The sequence below is a fragment of the Jaculus jaculus genome, chromosome 15 (genome assembly GCF_020740685.1).
Source record: "Jaculus jaculus isolate mJacJac1 chromosome 15, mJacJac1.mat.Y.cur, whole genome shotgun sequence".
Lineage (NCBI taxonomy): Eukaryota > Metazoa > Chordata > Mammalia > Rodentia > Dipodidae > Jaculus > Jaculus jaculus.
This window is the reverse complement of record NC_059116.1, coordinates 27,194,384-27,213,739: the sequence shown is the minus strand read 5'-3', so window position 1 is coordinate 27,213,739 and position 19,356 is coordinate 27,194,384. Positions and strand designations below refer to the sequence as shown.

At 41.6% G+C, this 19,356-nt stretch overlaps 1 protein-coding gene across 1 annotated transcript in view; it reads right to left on the bottom strand.

Annotated features, from left to right (window-relative positions):
- Positions 1-19,356, bottom strand: part of Taf4b (TATA-box binding protein associated factor 4b) — a 138,683-nt gene that overhangs the window by 64,911 nt on the left and 54,416 nt on the right. Inside the window, exons 8-9 of the mRNA XM_045135387.1 lie at positions 10,208-10,325; positions 8,714-8,825 (exon numbers count right to left, since the gene is read on the bottom strand). Of these exons, the coding sequence (XP_044991322.1) occupies positions 8,714-8,825; positions 10,208-10,325 (230 nt within the window). The remainder of the gene's footprint in view (positions 1-8,713; positions 8,826-10,207; positions 10,326-19,356) is intronic.

Genomic DNA, 19,356 nt, shown 5'->3' with positions numbered 1-19,356 from the left:
AGTATAACTGCCAGAAATCATGGTTACACTGTCATCAGAAGACCCTTCCCTATGGAGGGAGGGAGGGAGGGAGAAACGGGGCCTCAGTAAAGAGCCAAGCCATTCAAAACCTCCTCTGGGACGGGGCTGAGGTAGGAGAGCAGAGACCCTTCCAGCAGCTCTGACAACGAAGCTAAGGCAGGCCAGTGATCACAGCAACGGTGTTCAGGGATGTTTGTGACTCTAGGTTTTCTTCCTCTCTTGTCTCATTCTAAAGAAGAAAGTGAAACCCAGTGATTAAAGTCTTCAGTCTAATGTAGGATCTTTGGATGAAGATATGAGACAGTCTTTTATTTTAAAAGACAATGAGAAAAGGAAAACTAGTACCTCAGTAGAAAGAACCTGCCAGCATCCATGAAGTGGACTAGAGTGCAGCACCAATTAAGGAAGTGCCGCCTGCTCAGAACGTCTTCTGGTCTACGGCCGTACCGCTCGGAACGTGTGCTCTGGCTTCTGACGCTGATCTGCCTTTGCACTGGATGAAGTTAGCCATGGCTCCTGCTTACTTTCTTAGCTCCGCCACCCTCTGAACATCTGCAACAGCACGAGACTGATTCTTCGTACTCTTTTCCCGCTGTTGTCCCCATAAAGTCAACCTCACACTCAAGGTTTTTCAGGTAAGAATCTTAAGTTTACCCTCTTCCCTCTCCAATCACTCGCTATCAATAGATTTGATCCTAGCTACTGCCTCCCTGTCTTCTCGACTTCTGAGAGCACGTTTTCACCCATTATCACAGAGCTTATGTGATTAGTAATACCCTGTATGTTTCCCCCTAACTTCAATGTTATCATACTCCACGCAGTGACATATATTGTACTTATATGCTGCACAATGCTGGCTCACTGAGTTATAGAGCTCCCAAATTTATACAATTATACATAATCCAGAAACACAGCATTTCTACTCAGATAGGAAAATTCGAGAAGCAGTCAAATTAATGGACTAGATATACATTTTCTTATATTTTAATTTTTAAAAAAAAATTTCTTGAAAGCTCAAATTTTATCACTGGCCAAAAAAAAAAAAAAAAAAAAAATACTGACAGTATTTTCCCTTTGAAGCCACAGACTCATTATGTAAATTTTCATAAAACCATCAGATTACTAAGTCAACATAACCATAGTTATTCTTACAAATAAAAAATGGGGATCAGTAAGAAAAGCAGACAGTTTGGATCCCAATTCAAATGCAAGCACAAGAAATTACACTCCAGCATTCCTCAGAGTATTTTTGCATCCCAGAATATTAAACACATATGTACTCAAGGGTCAAGGCTTAATGAAATAATAATCTCTCCTGCCTTATTAAGAGCAATTTTAAAAAAATACCCTTTTCCTTTTCCCTTTATTGCACTCAAGTAGTGTGATGGGTCAAGATGAGGAAGGTACCAGTGGTGGCTCTGATTTGGGCAAGGCTGAGGTGCTGGCAGTGTTACCTCCTTGGCTTCAGAGTCAACTCAAATCCCACAGCGAAAAAGGCAAATAATGCGATTATCATGACAATAACACCACGTAACACTCATGAGTCTCACTATGTGTGTGTCTGTGTGTGTGTGTGTGTATACATGTATGCATGTGTGAACAAGTACATGAACCATTTTACAGGTGGCATTATGTGGGTAGGAGAATTGAACCTAGACTGACAGGCTTTGCAGGCAAGTACCCCCAATGACAGAGCCATCTCACCAGCCTCGCAAAATTCTTTTCTGAAAACAATCTTTTGAGACCTAACAGTCTACACTTGTGGCTATTCAAACTGTAGTGAATGTCAGAAATACTGAAAAGAGGTCTTTAAAGTGGATTCCTTCCCTAAGTAATAAATGAGGTAGGTCCTACCTTCCCCCCACATAACTTGAACCTCTGTTTCATGGAATACTAACTCTAAGGCTTCTCTTCAATATACATGTAATCGACAAAGATCATTTTTCCTGAACATCATTGTACTGTGACAAAAAGTGACTAAATTCTTTGAAAGGCATTGTGATCTCATACCCAAGTCTCTACTCATGTTAGGTCCTTCCTTTATGTGGAACGGTCAGATTCCTAACTTCCATCAAAACCTTTTGCTGAATTTTAACACTATGGCTAATCTAGTCTGAGTTGAACTAACATGAATGCATCTTCTATGTACCTAGTCTTTCCAAGATGAGAGCTTTGTTTTGCTTGATATTTTGCCACAAGACCCCATTTTTTCTGTTTAAAAATTCTAACTAAGGAAAAATTAACATTATATCATCTAACAAACAATATTTATGCTGATAGACTTATACTTAATACAGAAAACAATGAGTTACATACATATGTTGAAAGTTTAAAACATTTACTATACATTAAAAAACTTGATTCCTGGAGCTGTGGAGATGGCTTAGTGGTTAAGCGCTTGCCTGTGAAGCCTAAGGACCCCAATTTGAGGCTCGACTCCCCAGAACCCATGTTAGCCAGATGCACAAGGGGGTGCATGCATCTGGAGTTCGTTTGCAGTGGCTGGAGGCCCTGGCGTGCCCATTCTCTCTCTATCTGCCTCTTTCTCTCTCTGTCACTCTCAAATAAATAAACAAAAATGAACAACAACAAAAAAAAACCTTGATTCCTGCAAATTGAAAAAAGTAAATATTAAACTTGGTAGAGTACCGTTGTCTGTGAAATAGAAAACAATACAGGGTAAGATTATATGCTAAGTGTTTTCTAAAACAAAAAAATAAAATCTATGTAATCCCTAGCTGTTAAAATACCTTCACTAATAAAATAATCCATATACACTGTTCATCCATAAAGATCTTAGAATGTATCTATAAAATAGAAAGGCTGGGCTGGAGAGATGGTCTAGTGGTTAAGCACTTGCCTGTGAAGCCTAAGGACCCCGGTTTGAGGCTTGATTCCCCAGGACCCACGTTAGCCAGATGCACAGGGGGCGCGTGCATCTGGAGTGCGTTTACAGTGGCTGGAGGCCCTGGCGTGCCCATTCTCTCTTTCTCTCTCTCTCTCTCTGTCACTTTCAAATAAATAAAAATAAACCAAAAAAGTTAAAAAAAAATAGAAAGGCTTACAAAAAGCTCAACCACAAAATATTATCACATCCAAAATGGAATTAATTCCTTATCATTACCAAATATCCCATTAGGTGAAATACTGATAACTAAACATTCAGGAGAAGTATAATATACTTGTTTGTATGATGCTGAAGTATGGCATAGAAGACATGAGTCTCTGGCGCCCTCTTGTGTTTAAACACCATACAACTGTCAATAGCCCAGCTGCTAACTGCTGAGTAGGAAATAGGATTTTCTATTAGAAAAAAGACAAAAATTAACCATAAAGTTAAAGTTAATTAGATAATTTTGAAGAAAAACCAAGCAGGTACCATGTATATTATTAAACCTCATTCAAGTTGCTTAAAGACCTACTATCATATACTCCTCATTTAACAAGACTTAAAACATTAGTGGTTTATCTTTAGTTTTACTGAACGGATACTAAGTACCCAGAGAAGCAAATTTATATTAAAAACATATACATGTGCTGGGCGTGGTGGCCCACACCTTTAATCCAAGCGCTAGGGAGGCAGAAGTGTGAGGGTCACTCTGGGTTTAACGGTACCCTGAGAATACACAGTGAATTTGAGGTCAGAATGGGCTAGAGTGACACCCAACCTCAAGAAAAAAAAAATTTAAATATGTGTAAGACCACATGATCCAAATTACCAGAAAGCACTGTAAAAAAATCAAAGTATCTCTTAGTATAAAAATAAAAGGTATCTAGAGCTATCCATTATAAATGCTCCTAATTCTCACTTTCAAATTGACTGTTTCAAAACTACTTGAATTTTTAATATGAACCAGACACTGTTATAAGCACCAGTATACATATGAAAGTAAATAACAGAACTGTAAGCTCTCACAGATAATGAAGGGGACTGAGAACCTCATCCAGGAAGATGGCAAAGACATGGAAAGACTCACAGCTCATCAAAGCAGAAAACCAGAGGCTGCTGCCTCCTCAACAGTAAAGGAAACTTCTAACATGCCCTCCAAGACACAGTGAACATTGTGGAAGACCGAAAGACATGAGAGCCACAGGTGGGAAGGTATACTCTGAGGCATTGGTCCCCACCACAGAGACTGATGCTGCATTTTGACCCCACGGTGAATACTGACAGCCCCACTGAAGAGACCTGTCAGGGAAATGGGGACAGTGAGAGAGTACCCAGCAGTATAACCTAATGGGAACATGACTAGTATGTACTAGTAAAGTTCTCCAGTATTAAGAAAAAAAATTTAGAAAAATTAAAAAAATTACTAAGGATTACGAATGTGCTGTGTGAAACTAGACTGCTTGGAAAGATAAGTTAAAAAATGTACCTTTAGAAAAGAAACTAAGCTGGAACTGAGTGGCCAGGAAGTGCATGTAGGCTGTGGGACAAGCCATCAGCATTCTTAGCCAGCAGTGAACCCTACATACTATCCGACCAGCCAGGCAAGATGTGCCCACTGGTACAACAGTAGTGTACCAGTTACCAGTGTCACCAACCACTTTCAGACTTGGTCTGAGGTCTGCTCACACGGGGAAATTCATGCTTGGTACTAAAAACCTGGCCCGAAAGCCCGGGATGGCAAGGTCCTAGGAGGAACCTACTATTGTTTTGCTAAGTGGATATGCTGTTCTCATGAAAGGGCAGCTAATTTGTTTATGACCATAGATAAATGCCACTCAGCTTCTTTGCAGTGGGTAGCAGTTGTTAGACTCATAATTGCTCAAACGCTGAGAACCATTGACTGTCCAGTTCGCTGTCATAAATGAGACATCTGCATCACCTTGGAAGGCAGGGCTCAGGGGTCATCATAGAAGAAGGGTGGAAAGCACGTGAGAGCTGGTGGATGGGGAGGGTGCTGTGGACACAATCTTCTGGATATGGCATGGCTATTGCACTTCTGAAGTCACGACAGCTGTGGTTGTGTGCAAGACTGAGCCCCTCGGGATTTCCTCATGGTGGGTGAAGAAACCATGAGGCCCTACACCTCCCGTGGAGCTGCAGGCAAGAGAACAGAGAAGACATTTCCTTTCAGTTGTGTGGCTATGGCTAAGCTGCCCGTTCTGATCACACAACAAGCATTCACCTTAAATGAGAATGGTTGAAAAGAATTCAGCGAGAGAGGGAGGAGATGGGAGAAGGTAAAGAGGGGGAGAATGTGATCAAAATACATTACATACACCTATAAAACTGTCAAAAATAAATTAATATTCATAAAAAGAGGAGTTGAGAAGATGGCTCCGTAAATAAAGCAAGCTTGAAGACTTGAGTTCAGATCTCCAGAACCCACAAAAAAAAAAGTCTAATGGCCATGGCAGCCCATCTTTAAATCCAGCACTCAGGAGGAAGACGATGGACCTCCAGGGACAGCCAGCTAGCTAGCTTAGCAGAATCAGTGAACATCACTTCAGAGACACAACCTCAGTAAATAGAGAAAAACTGAAAGACACCTGATGTCAACCTCTGGCCTCTGTACACAACACACATGTACATTTATACCTGTACACATGTGCACCCATACACATACATACATGCATACACACATGCATGTATGCACCACATACACACAATTACACAAATAAAGATGGATGGAAAGATGGCTTAGCAGTTAAGGCGCTTGCCTGTGAATCCTAAGGACCCATGTTCAACTCTCCAGGTCCCACATAAGCCAGATGCACAAGGTGATGCAAGCAGGCAAAGTCACACACGGCCACTAGGTGGCGCACGCATCTGGAGTTCCATTTCAGTGGCTGGAGGCCCTGGCATGCCAATTCTCTCTTTCTCTCATAAAAAAAAAAAAAAATTACAAAAAAAAGATAGACAAACTTCTTCAGCTGGAGGACAATGGATCTGTGGACTAAAGTGAACCCAACAAAGACTGGCGAGTACAACACGCTGGCTTTTGAATGTGTACAGAACCGCAGAAACGGATGCACAGCCAAAGGAGGGTGAGCAAGATGGAGGCAGAGGAAAACAGGAATCTAAGATGGGGAGGCAGGGGCTGGAAAGATGCTCAGTGACTAAAGGTGCTTGCTTGCAAAGCTTGCTAGCCAGAGTTCAATTCCCCAGGCTCCCTAGTGCATATCACAACAACAACAAAAAAATGAGAACAAAACTGATTCCTGATAATGGAAGACTGAAATAGAAGTAAAGCTTTAAAAAAAAATAACAAGGAAGACTATCCTTATGATCTATAGGAGGACTTCTTAAATAAGGCCCAAAGAAGCACTTTTTCATAAAAGAAACTGTAAATTTCCTACTTTAAAATTTCTGTTCAAAATATACCATATAGAAAGTAAATTGCAAAATAGTAACTCCAACAGAGTTGAACAACAACAAAAGAAGAATATGGAAAAAAAATTACATGAGCACTTCTGCTTGAGTTTGCTGATCTTTACCTATGCCAGCCTCCCAACCACACACACACATTTGGGGCAGAATAATAATAATAATTATTATTATTATTAGTAGTAGTAGTAGTAGTATTTTTTTGAGGTAGAGTCTTGCTCTAGCCTAGGCTGACCTGGATTCACTCTATAGTCTCAGAGTGGCCTTGAACTCACGGTGATCCTCCTACCTCAGCCTCCTGAGTGCTGGGATTTAAAGCCATGTGCCACCACACCAGGTAGAACAATGGTGTTTAAAAGTTTCTGTGAAAGACATGAAAGAGCTACCACGGGGCCACAGGCCTGCGCTCAGACCCTCGCTGAAGTCGCCTCACTCCCTCCATCTCGTGCGTCCTTGGGCAGGCGCTAATTCCTGATGTGGAATGAGACACTAAACCGCCACACAGAGCAGCTGCTAAGGGCACAAGTCAGCAGAGCGCCGGGCAGGTCCGTGAAGACGGAAGCAGAGCACCGGAACTCAACCCGTCTGGAAGGACAGCCACGCACCCCGCAGGCAGCGCGGCATTCACCCCGAAGCGAGGCTCTGCTCCAGAGACCCACGGAGCCGAGCGGAAATCCTACGCGAGGCCCTCGACGGCCGCAGTGCGGGTGAAAGGAGAAGCGGGCTGCAGTATGAGCACTGCGAGGTTTCTCAGTGTTACGTGAAATACTTGTAAAAACTGACAAAAGAAAACTACGCAAATCGCAATCAGAATTAGAGGTTTCAACACTCACTCTGAGTCAATGACAGACCAAGTTCCAAAAACAAAAGATGTGAACATTAGTAATACTTACGAAAGACTAATTCCCAAAAGTCAATGACACACATTTGTCCCCAATTCAACAGGATTATCCATATTGAGAAGTCAGTACAGCAAAACATGGGATACACGTAACTTAAGTTGGCAAGCCTAGAAATAAATATATTCTGAAAGAAAGGAGGCAAAGAGAAGAAAAGCACCTTTTGGAAGGCAAAAGATTTAAAAATAGAAAACTTAAGAGTGCCACAAGAGAAGAGAGAAACAACCATATTTAAACCATGGATCAAAATGATTTTACAAAGCCAAACACTGGAGAAACTGAGGTAAGAGGACCACAAGTTCAGGCCAGTCCAGTGAGACTACATGGGAAGATGCTCTCTCCCAAAGAAGGAGAAAGGAACAAGAGGACTACTACAGGCTTTCCTCTGTTAGTACTATTTATGTAGCAGGGACACTGTACTAGGTACTCTAAGCGCACGGGAGAGTGCACTCAGACTCTGTGAGGACAGCACACAACTTTATGAGCACGTTAAGCAGCACCAGGGTCTTAAGACCCGCGTTCAGTAGGCTGAAGCAGAAAGTCTGCTATGAGTTCGAGGCCAGCCTGGGCAAACTATACAGTGAGCACAGGTCGGCTAGGGGTCAGAACAGCATCATGTCACAAAAGCCCCCCTTCCCCTGCAAAACTTTAAAATGTAAGTTGAACTGAGCGCCCGTTTCTAAGGACTGGGACTAGAAGAAACCCCTATGCATAGCATGTGATTTTTTCCTTCCACATACATACCTATGACAGTATCTAGCTTAGGCATATTGAGAGATTAAACAGTAATTGATAATAAAGTGATTATAATATGTTGAATAGAAGTTACGTGGATGTGGTTTCTCTGTGCTCACCCTTTTGGGATTATGTGCAGTGACACAAAACCTACATAATGAGATGAATGAGCGACACAGGCATTGTGACGTAGCATTAAGCTACTATGGTAAACACTAGGGCTTGTCAATTTCGTAACTGTGAGAGGCCACAAGAGGACCACAGGACAGGTGGCACGTCCACCCTGGACACACCGGACAAAGCGATGTCTCACCTGCTGAGCATGACACACTGGCCCTTACCATGCTCCTCAGCATGGTACACTTCTGAAATATTTCTACACTTTTACATTTAATATTTTCAGATCACCACTGAGCACCACTGACTGAAACAGCAGAAAGCAAAACTGGAGAGAAGGGAGGACAATGGAACAGTCTAGTTAGGAGTACGAACAGACACAACTAGTCTGTGGTGGCAGGGAAGGAAGGTGACGGTAGACATGTCTTGTGTCTGGGATATTTTCAAACAAGTTTTTAAAAATTCATTGGACAAGACATGTAAGATGTGTGCACTGTTAAAGACATCAACATATCTGTTTTATTTAGGCGTTACTCTTTGCCGTCTTCTATTTCCTCAAATATTACTTCCTTAACCCAGACCAGGCTTAACTATTTACTTTCTTTACCTGAGGCATGGCGCTCCATTCTCTCTTACTTTGTTTTTCTGAAGAAGAGAAGCTTGAGCTTGAAGAGACAGAATTTTATTTCCAGGCAGAGTAATTTGCTTTACATTGGAAGCTATAAAAACAAAACAAGGAAAAAAAAAAAAAAACAATAAAAAATGGTAATCATAGCCGGGGATGGTGGTGCACGTCTTTAATCCCAGCACTCGGGAGGCAGAGGTAGGAGGATCACTGAGAGTTCGAGCCCACCCTGAGACTACAGAGTGAATTTCAGGTCAGCCTGAGCCAGAGTGAGACCCTACCTTGAAAAACAAAACAACAACAAAAAAAAGTAATCACGCTACATTAGAAAAAATTCAGACTAGCCAGTTTTTATATGAAAGATTTCAAGCTGCCCTAGAAGGGTGTTTAAACATAAACAGATGTGATGAATGTGACCTGCACAAGAAATCATCTGATAAAGACCTTTTGGCTCAAACTGCCTTTTGAAAATAGCATCATTATTAAAAGCATTTTGCACAAAAACATGACTGAAATGTGTTGGAAATATTTTTTCCAATTGGTATATTTTTAAAATATGCAAAGCCTTGACCTTACCTATATGTGACTAATTTCCACACAGATTAAAAACAAACAAACAAAAAAACTTTATGGAGGTTTGAAGCAGGGTCTCACTTTAGCCCAGGCTGACCTAGAACTCACTCTGTAGCTCCAAGCTGGCTAATACTCAAGGCCTCCCTCCTATCTCTGCCTCCTGAGTGCTGGGATTAAAGGGTGTGGCAAAAATAATTTAATAAATAAAGCTATGCTATCTATCTATCTATCTATCTATATACATACATACATACATACATATGTTTTGTTTTGTTTTGTTTTGTTTTGTTTTGTTTTGTTTTGTTTTGAGGTAGGGTTTTACTCTAGCCAAGGCTGACCTGAAATTCACTACGTAGTCTCAGGGTGGCCTCGAACTCATGGCGATCCTCCTACCTCTGCCTCTTGAGTGCTGGAACAAAAGGCATGTGCCACCATGCCCGGCTCTATGCTATATTTTTTAAAGTTAAAAGAAAGCGTACTTACTACTAGACTGTTCTAGCTAATTATACAATACTGTGAGAGGTTGTTTCCTTTATTTCAGAACAACATATGTTCCTAAAAGTATTTAAGTACAAAGAATGTTATCATTGTTTCAGTCTTGTCATAGCAGCCAACTTTTTGTTTTTGTTTTTGATTTCTTGAGGTAGGGTTTCGCTCCAGCCCAGACTGACCTGAGTTCACTATGTAGTCTCAGGGTGGCCTTGAACACTCAGCAATCCTCCTACCTCTGCCTCCCGAGTGCTGGGATTAAAGGTGTGCGCCACCACGCCCGGCCTTAGGAGCCAACTTAAAAGAGTAATCCCTCTTCTTGTAATGAAACAACTAAGTTGTGCAAAAGTGCAGCATGCTGTAGACCCACTGTGATGGAGCAGAGATTGGCCCGCATGGGCACAGAGAACTTACGAGTAGGTACGACGGCGTTCCCTGGCATCTTCAGCACAGATTTCTGAAGAGTCAATGCTGAGGAAGGAGAAATGGTGTTGACTTGTTTGGCAATTCCTCCCGAAGGCTGCTGGACTACCTGAAACATTGAGAAGCATCGTGATAGTCACTCAAGGAACCCTATTTAAAAATGGACAGGAGCTTTCACAAATTTGAAAAAATTGTATTTGTGTGCTTGTGCGCGCATGTGTTGGGGTCTCTTGGCACTAAAAACGCACCTTGAACTCTTGCACCACTTTGTATACCCAGCTTTATGTGTGCAGGTAACTAGGGAACTGAACCCCGGCCAGCAGGCCCAGCAAGCAAGTGCCTTTCATCGCTGACCCATCCCCTCCGTGCCCAGCCCATGAGCTTTCACAGCCAAGTGCCTTTCATCACTGATCCATCCCCTCCGTGCCCAGCCCATGAGCTGGCCTTTTTTTTTTATTTTTATTTATTTATTTATTTGAGAGCGTCAGACACAGAGAGAAAGACAGATAGAGGGAGAGAGAGAGAATGGGCGCGCCAGGGCTTCCAGCCTCTGCAAACGAACTCCAGACGCATGCGCCCCCTTGTGCATCTGGCTAACGTGGGACCTGGGGAACCGAGCCTCGAACCGGGGTCCTTAGGCTTCACAAGCAAGTGCTTAACTGCTAAGCCATCTCTCCAGCCCCGAGCTGGCCATTTTTAACAGCGTATACTGACCTAATTGTAAATACACATTGATGTAGCACAAGAATGCCTAGTTAAAATTTAACGTTTGTGTTGATTTTCCTGAGACAGGGTCTCACTATGTGGTTCATGCTGGCCTCTAATTTATGAGGAGCCTCCTCTTTCAGGCTCCCACATCTGAGTTTATGGGTATATAACATGACACTCAACTTTACATTTGTACCTGGCAAAATTATCTTGGGATTGGGAGATGGCTCAGTGGGTAAAGTGCCTGCCATCCAAACATGAGGACCTGAGTTCAAATCCCTAGAACCTATGTGAAATGCTGAGTGTGATGGCATGCACCTTTAATCTCAGCGCTGCAGAGGAAGAGAGAGGCAGATCCTAAAGGTTACTCACTAGTTCTTCTAGCTACATTGGTGAGCTCTAGGTTCTGTGAGAAACCTTTCTAAAACAACTGAGGTAAAGGGTGGAGACATAGCTTAGCAGTTAAGCGCTTGCTTGTGAAGCCTAAAGACTTGGTTCGATGCTAGATTCCCCAGGACCCATGTAAGCCAGATGCACAAGGTGGTGCATGCATCTGGAGTTCATTTACAGTTGCTGGAGGCCCTGGTGCACCCATTCTCTCTCTGTGTGTGCCTCTTTCTCTGTCTGTTGCTCTCAAATAAATCAATAAATAAAAATAAACAAGAATTTTTTTCTTAATGAGGTGGAGAGCAACTGGTGACAATTCCTAGCATCAACCTCTGGCCTACGTGTACACCCACACATAAGCATGCACCCCCACAAAAACCCATACTGACAGCACACATAAACAGGCATACAGGTACCAAACACAACAGAGAGACAAGTTATCTTGCTCAAAAGTGAAAGACATGACTATCTCACATATATTTTCTAGAAAATAATTTGAATTTTAAAAGCCATCATATAGATCTTTTTTAATTTATGCAAAATTTCAAAAATATAGAAAAGTATAGAGCAAAATGAAATCATCTAGCTCGATTAAACAATGATTAATTTTGCACAAACACATTTCAATTACATCTCATCTCTTTCCTGCTAATCCCCCAAATACTGTAAACCAAACCCAGGTATATCTTTATTCATGAGCATTCTAAAACATACCTCTAAAAGATAAAGACTTTATGTGCAGTCACAGAAATCTAGTCATGGTATAGGATAAAGAGAAATTAATCACAGGTCTACTCTCTTTAGCTTCAAAGAAAAAGAAAAGACAGAGTAGCAGAAAGCCTGTATTTTCACATCAAAGAAACAATAGCCACCATGTATTTGGGCTGCTACTGATAGCGGGCTCTTCAGAAGTCCCTAAACATCTAGATAGCCACTGCAAGGAGTCACGATCTGGCCAGGAGACAGGCTTCAGAGCAGAATTATACAAGCACAATTTATGACGCTTTAATTGTTTGTAATTAAAGTTAATAACTCAACTGTGTACTGCTAACAAAAGAGTAACAAGAAACAAAATATCCTCCTAAGTAATCCTACAAAAACCGAATGTCCTTAGAGAACTATCAGTGGAATAATTCCATTGTTATCATCCATTGATAACAGAGCTCCCCTAGAGAAAAGATATAAACTGGAACAATTCAATTGACATCCTTCTTTGATAACAGAAAAAGTAGTACTTTTTTTTAAAAGATGAGGTAAAATGCTATGTCAATGACTGGTTTATGGGTGTTCATTATACAATTTGGTTGCTTCAAGTTTTCATAATAAAACCTATTTTTTGTGTTTGTTACTACCTCCAGCTACCCCAAGTCTCAAGATCTTACTGCCTCCAGAGCCCCAGAGCTTAGATTACAGGCATGTATCACCACATCCAGCTAAAATATTTTATCTGTCTCTCAAGTAAGTAAAAGTGCTTTTTCACAAATATTCAAAAGAAAGCTTTCAAGTATTAGGTTGTCAGAAAGATTCTACCCATGATACAGTTTACCAACTCTCTTTCATTAACTTTTAAACAAACAAACAAAGAGGCAACCTAAAGGTAAAATGTTTAGCAGTTAGTTTGAGAGTACAATATCAAACAGTAATTACTATACCACAAGTAACAGAAAGCCAATGAGATTGAACATTTAGAGCTAGAGACAGCCCAGTGGCTAAGGCACTTCTTAAGAAGCCTAATGACCCAGGTTCCATTCCCCAGTATGCGAGTAACCCAAAGGCACATGCGTCTGAAGTCTGTCTGCAGCAGCTGGAGACGCTGGCACGCTCATTCTCTATCTGCCTCTTTCTCTTTCAAATAAATAAATTAAATTAAATATTTTTAAAACATTTATAAGAACTGAATTCTTTGATACAATCCCCACTACTGAGTAAGCTCACATTTCAAGTGTCTGAATACATAATACAAGCAAAAAAAAAAAAAAAAAAAACTTAAAAGAAGAAACTATGAACAATTCCAGTTTAATCCTCCTCTCTAATATTGTAACAACCAATGAGGAAAAGAAAGGTAACAAGTGAAGGGTCCATTGTGAAAGAGGTGGCAGAAAGAACGTAAGAGCCAAAGGAAGGGTACCGCTCCTTACTTACAACTGTCGGAACAGAATATGGCCTCGATACCCAAGACCTCACAGTGCCTAGTGATATCCACACAAGACCTTCATAATAGGAGAAAAAGATAATGACATGAAATTAAAAGAGAGACTAATGGAGAGAGGGAGGGGATGGGACAGAGACAGAGTTATGAAGGGGAAGGTGGGGGAGGGGAGGGAAATACCATCGTTTGTTGTCTGTAAGTATAGAAGTTGCCAATAAAATATATATATTTAACAAATAAATAAATTCTCAAAAAGATAGCAAGTGAAAGAAAAGACAGCATAAAGCAACATCTAATGTCTTCCTTTTTTTTTTGTTTATCGAGGAAGTCTCTCCCTCTAGCTCAGGCTGACCTGGAATTCAATACGTAGCCTGAGGGTGGCCTTGAACTCATAGTGATCCTCCTACATCTGCCTAAAGTGACAACTAATTTCTTAATGTGGTAGTAGATATATAAAAATGTGTAAACGTAACTTAGTTCATAAAATAATATGAAATCTAAACCCTGTAATGGTAGCTTGGAAGGATTTTTCCTACATCTTGTAAGTACAAAGTTTAAATATCTTATACAAAGGACAAGAAACTCCAAAATTACTATAATTAAAAAAAAAAACAGTAAGAAATAAATGCTAGGGATGGAGAGATGGCTAAGCGATTAAGGCACTTGCCTGTGAAGCCTAAGAACTCATGTTCGAATCTCCAGGTCCCATGGAACCAGATGCAAGGACACAAGCGTGCAATGTCACACATGCACACAAGGGGACGCATGGGCCTGAAGTGACTGGAGGCCCTGGCATGTCAACTCTCTCTCCTGAGTTCCAGGCCAGCCTGAGCTACAGAGTGAGTTTGAGGCCATTCTGAGCTAACATAAGACTCTGCCTCAAAAGGAAACAAAATATACAATTATTAAATTAACTGCTACCTCTACTTGGAAGGTTTAGTAGCCATTCAAAGAGTTTTAAGTTGTATATATTAAAAAATTAAAAAAAAAAAAAACAACTCCAAGAGTGTGACGGGCACTCAGCCCGCTCTTCACAGCACGTGAGTTACGTGACCACGGGTGTGGTGCAGTGTGGAAAGACTGTTTTCAATGACCACCTGCCGTATTTCATCTAGCATACATAGAATGCTTTCTTCTCTTCTAGTTTTATTTCCTCACTTTGACCTAGCGTGCTGGTTTGATTCAGGTGTCACCCCTAAACTTGGGTGTTCTGAATGCTAGGTGCACAGCTGATGGAGATTTGGGAATTAACACTTCCGGGAGGGAGTGTATTGTTGGGTGCATGCTTATGAGTGTTATAGCCAGTGTCCCCATGCCAGTGTTTGGCACACTCTCCTGTTGGCCAGGGGGTGATGTCCACCCTCTGCTCATGTCATCGTTTTCCCCTGCCATCATGGAGCTTCCCCTTGAGTCTATAAGCCAAGATAAACCTTTTTTGCCCCACAAGCTGCTCTTGGTCAGGTGATTTTCTGCCAACAATGTGAACCAGACTGCAACACCTAACATTAAAATAAACTATGGTTTATAAAGGACTCACTGAAGATATCCTATAATTACTTTCACACTTCAAATTAAATTTTTTAAATCTAAGTTAAAATACTAATTTTCTGATTAGTGATTTGAAAGGATGCCCATCCTCCCTGTGAAATTAGCATGGACAGTCTGTGCTGATTTTGGTCCAGGTAAAATGATATAGGGTGAATTAACTCAGTCTATCTTCATCATCTAGCTACTGGGTCCCTTGCCATTTTATGAAGGTAGGGAAGACTAATGTCATTTCTGTTTGCTAGAAAGCAAACAAGAAAGCAGAATTATTTCATATTCTTTGCTTTTTTTTCTTTTTTATTTTTATTAAGATAGGATCTCTGTGCTAGGGAAATGGCTCAGCAGGTATGAGCACTTGCTAGGCAAGCATGAAAACCTGAGAGGGCCTTGAGTTTAATCCTCAAAACCCATGTTTAAAAAAAGAGACTGGGCATGTCCACATGCCTGTTACCCCAGTTCTGTAGGTCAGAGACTGGAGCAATCACCAGGGCTCATTGGTCAGCTGGTCTTGACTGGAAACAGCTCCAAGTTCAATGAAAGTTCAACAAAAGACTCCATCTTAAGGAAGTAAAGCAGAACAATCAAGAAAGGTGAGACCTGATATTCTACTTTAGCCTCCACATTACTGTCCACGGGGCATACACACGTACACACGTGCACACATGCACACACACAGTCTAAAAAAAAAAAAAAACAGGAGCTCATGCTGCTGAGGGTAGCCTCAAACTTGCTACTTAGTGGAGGATGACCTCGAACTTTAGATCCGGTAGCTACCTCTGGAGCGTTGTGCTGCGCACAGGCGTGCACTGCCACGCTTGGCTTATGCGCCTGGAACCAGAACAGAAGCAACACAAGCTGACAGCAAGCACGGGAGCAGGCCGCTCTTCATCACTGGCTGACTCGACAGGCGGGTCACTTGGAATTTCTAGATTCTTAGTTTTCCTTCACCCAGCTTTTTCTATATCACAAAATTATTTTAGCCAGGTGTGGCAGCACACACCTTTAAACCCAGCACTCAGAAGGCACAGGTAGGAGAATGTCGTGAGTTGGAGGTTACCTGGAGACTACAGAGTGGATTCTAGGTCAGCCTGGGCTAGAGTGAAATCCTACCTCAAAAAACCAAAAAAATAAAAAATTAAAATTAAAATCCATAGCACAGTAATGATATGCTTTCAGAATTGCATGTAGGTAACAAAATATCATGGTCAAAAAGATTAGCATTGACAAGGATCAGAAGGATCAGAGATGACTTTTCCTTGTGGCAGTTCCTCTCACGTTCAGGCTCCCAACCCTCACTGCCCAGAACAGTGCTTATCAACCAGTGCTTTTAAAAGTGCTTCCCCTGGGCTGAGGAAATGGCTCAACAGTTAAAGGTGCTTGCTACCAACACCTGTAGTCTTGGATTCAATTCCCCAGCATCCACAAAATGCCAGTTGCTCAGGGTGCTGCGTACATCTGGAGTTCATTTGCAGTGGCAGCTGGCCCTGCTAGGCCCATTCCCTGTCCCTTTTTCTATGCCTGCAAATAGATAAAATACTCAAAAAATAAAATATATAAAAGTGCTTCCTCTGTCAGCTTATGTTCAGGTACCCTGGGAACTCTGCCCACCGGGTACACAACTTCACTTGAAAACACCTAGAGTGCGAACAGACAGAAAGCGTGCTCAAGAAATGACTCTTGCTCCAGCTAGCCAAAGGTTGACCACTCTCCCATCCTGGCCACCAGATCTTCCCCTCTGGCTCTATGTCCAAACCTCATCACACAAGCAAGGCTGAAAACCACACGCACAATAAAGAAACACACTAATGAGATTTAAAACACCTCATGTAACACGAACAGAACAGCAATCACTAAAATGCAGAACACTGTGCTTTGCTAAGAACTTTAAATTAATTCACCATGTAGTATTTCCCCATGGGTGAGAATCCTTTATAGTCTTCTGATAAATTTTTTTCCCTGACAAAAGTAGAAAAATTCTAACCAACTAATCAATAAACAACTACAGTTTTCTTTTTCATCCAAGAATCTCTTTAACTTACCAAGTGCAGGGAAAGAAATGCAATGTTACTTATGACTTCAGTTTTTCAACTACTAACAAAAAAAAAGTGCTGAGGAGATGTGTTAGACTATAATGTGCTTCCTGGGTGAGCACAAAGACCCGAGTTCGGACTCCTAAAACGCATGTAAGGTGCAGGGCGAGGTGGCATGCACTCGTAACTAGTGCTAGGGCACAAAGATGCCCCGAGGCCTGCTGGCTAGCTAGTCTAGCCAAGTGAGCGAGCTCCAGGCTCAGTGACAAATCCTGTCTCAAAAAAATATGGCGGAGAGCAACTAAGAAAGACACTCAAAGACACACAAACATATACATCACAGAAATGAGCCATGACTGATGGCACAGGCCTGTAACCCTAGTTATTCAGAAAACAGAGACAGTGCTGCATGTTCAAGGCTGGGCTGGCAACCGAGTGAAACCCAGCCTCAAACTAGACTAATAAAATAAAAAGATAAAAAGACATATCCCAGTGGTAGAGGACTTGACCATTAAGCTCAATACTGTAATTTCAGTCGGCAGTATTGATTTAAAAAAAAAAAAAAAAGTCTCCGGGCGTGATGAAGCACGCCTTTAATACCAGCACTCGGGAGGCAGCGGTAGGAGGATCGCCGTAAGTCCAAGGCCACCCAGAGACTACATAATGAATTCCAGGTTAGACTGGACCAGAGGGAGAGTCTACCTTGAAAGACCACAGAAAAAAAAAAGTCAAAGTATTTCCCATGTAAAAAGCCCTTCTCAAAACATTTCATTGAAATCTAATCTTCAGCAAACAAGATAAGGACACAGTCTATAAAATAACTAACCTGGGTACTTAAAATATTATAATGTAATGACAAATCACAAAAGCTGGAAAACTGTCTAGATTAAAAGAAGAAAAACAGGTATGATTGCTGAATACAAGTCATCTCATTAGAAACAAGATCAGAAAAAAAAAAAAATAGCATTAAAAAGTTTAGGGCTGGAGCTGGAAAGATGGCTTAGTGGTTTAGCAGTTAAGGCATTTGCCTACAAAGCCAAAGGATCCCAGTTCAATTCTCCAGGACCCACATAAGCCAGATGCACAAGGGGGCGCATGCGTCTGGAGTTTGTTTGCAGTGGCTAGAGGCCCTGGTGTGCCCCTTCTCCCTCTTTCTCCCAAATAAATAATAAAAAAATAAATTTAAAATAAATTTAAAGGACAACTAGAAAATATTTTACCAGTATTAACATCCCTATGTGACAATATGTTTTGCTTATATTAAAAAATCACCCTTGGTGCTGAGGCGACGGCTCAGTAGTTACAAGCACTTGCATGCAAAGCTGCTAGCCTGGGCTGAATTGCTAGCACTCACGTAAGGCCGCATGCAGAGAGTGGCACATGCATTTGGTGTTAAGTCTGCAGTGACATGAGGCCCTGGCACAAACCTGCCCCCTACCCAAATAAGCTTAAAAGAATTTAAAAAGCCGGGCGTGGTGGCACACACATTGAATCCCAGCACTCAGGAGGCAGAGGTAGGAGGATCGCCGTGAGTTTGAGGCCACCCTGGCATTACAGAGTGAATTCCATGTCAGCCTGGGCTGGAGTGTGACCCTACACTGAAAAACCATAAATAAATAAATAAATATAAAATAAATAAGGAAAAGAAAGACTTTAAAGACCATTCACTCCTTTAAGAGATAAGCCCAGTACTCAGAAGGGTGAGGTGGGAGGATGTCAAATTCAAGGCCAGTCTGGGCTACAGAGTGACTTTAAGGCCATCCTGAGCAACTCAGACCCTATGTCAAAATAAAACAAAAACAACAAACCCTGAAAAGAGGAAGGCTTGGGGAGCTGGCTCGGTGGGAGAATGCTTGCCTAGCATGCCCATGGCCCTGGGTTCAATCCCAAACAACACACACAGAAACAAAAAAATTAAAAAGAAAAGAAAACAAAGGCCTGGGAAGATGGCTCGGTCGTTAGGGGTGCTTTGGTCAGCACAGGTTCAATTCCCTAGCCACCCTCGTCAATTCGATGCAAAAAATGGCACAAGCCTCTAGTGTTTGTAGCAGCACAAGGGAACCTGGCATGGCAATACATATAAAATGAGTACAGCTTCTTTTAAATATTTTTAATTATATATGAGAGACAGACTGAGAAAGGGGCACAGAGAAAAAAAAGAGAAAGTGAGTGAGTGAATATTGGTAGGCCAGGGCTTCCCGCCACTGCAAGTGTGTACTCCAGATGCATGCGCCACTCTGTGCATGTGGCTTAACATAGGCACCGGGAAATCAAACCCAGGTTTCAGGTTTTGCAATCAAATGCCTTTAACCACTGAGCTA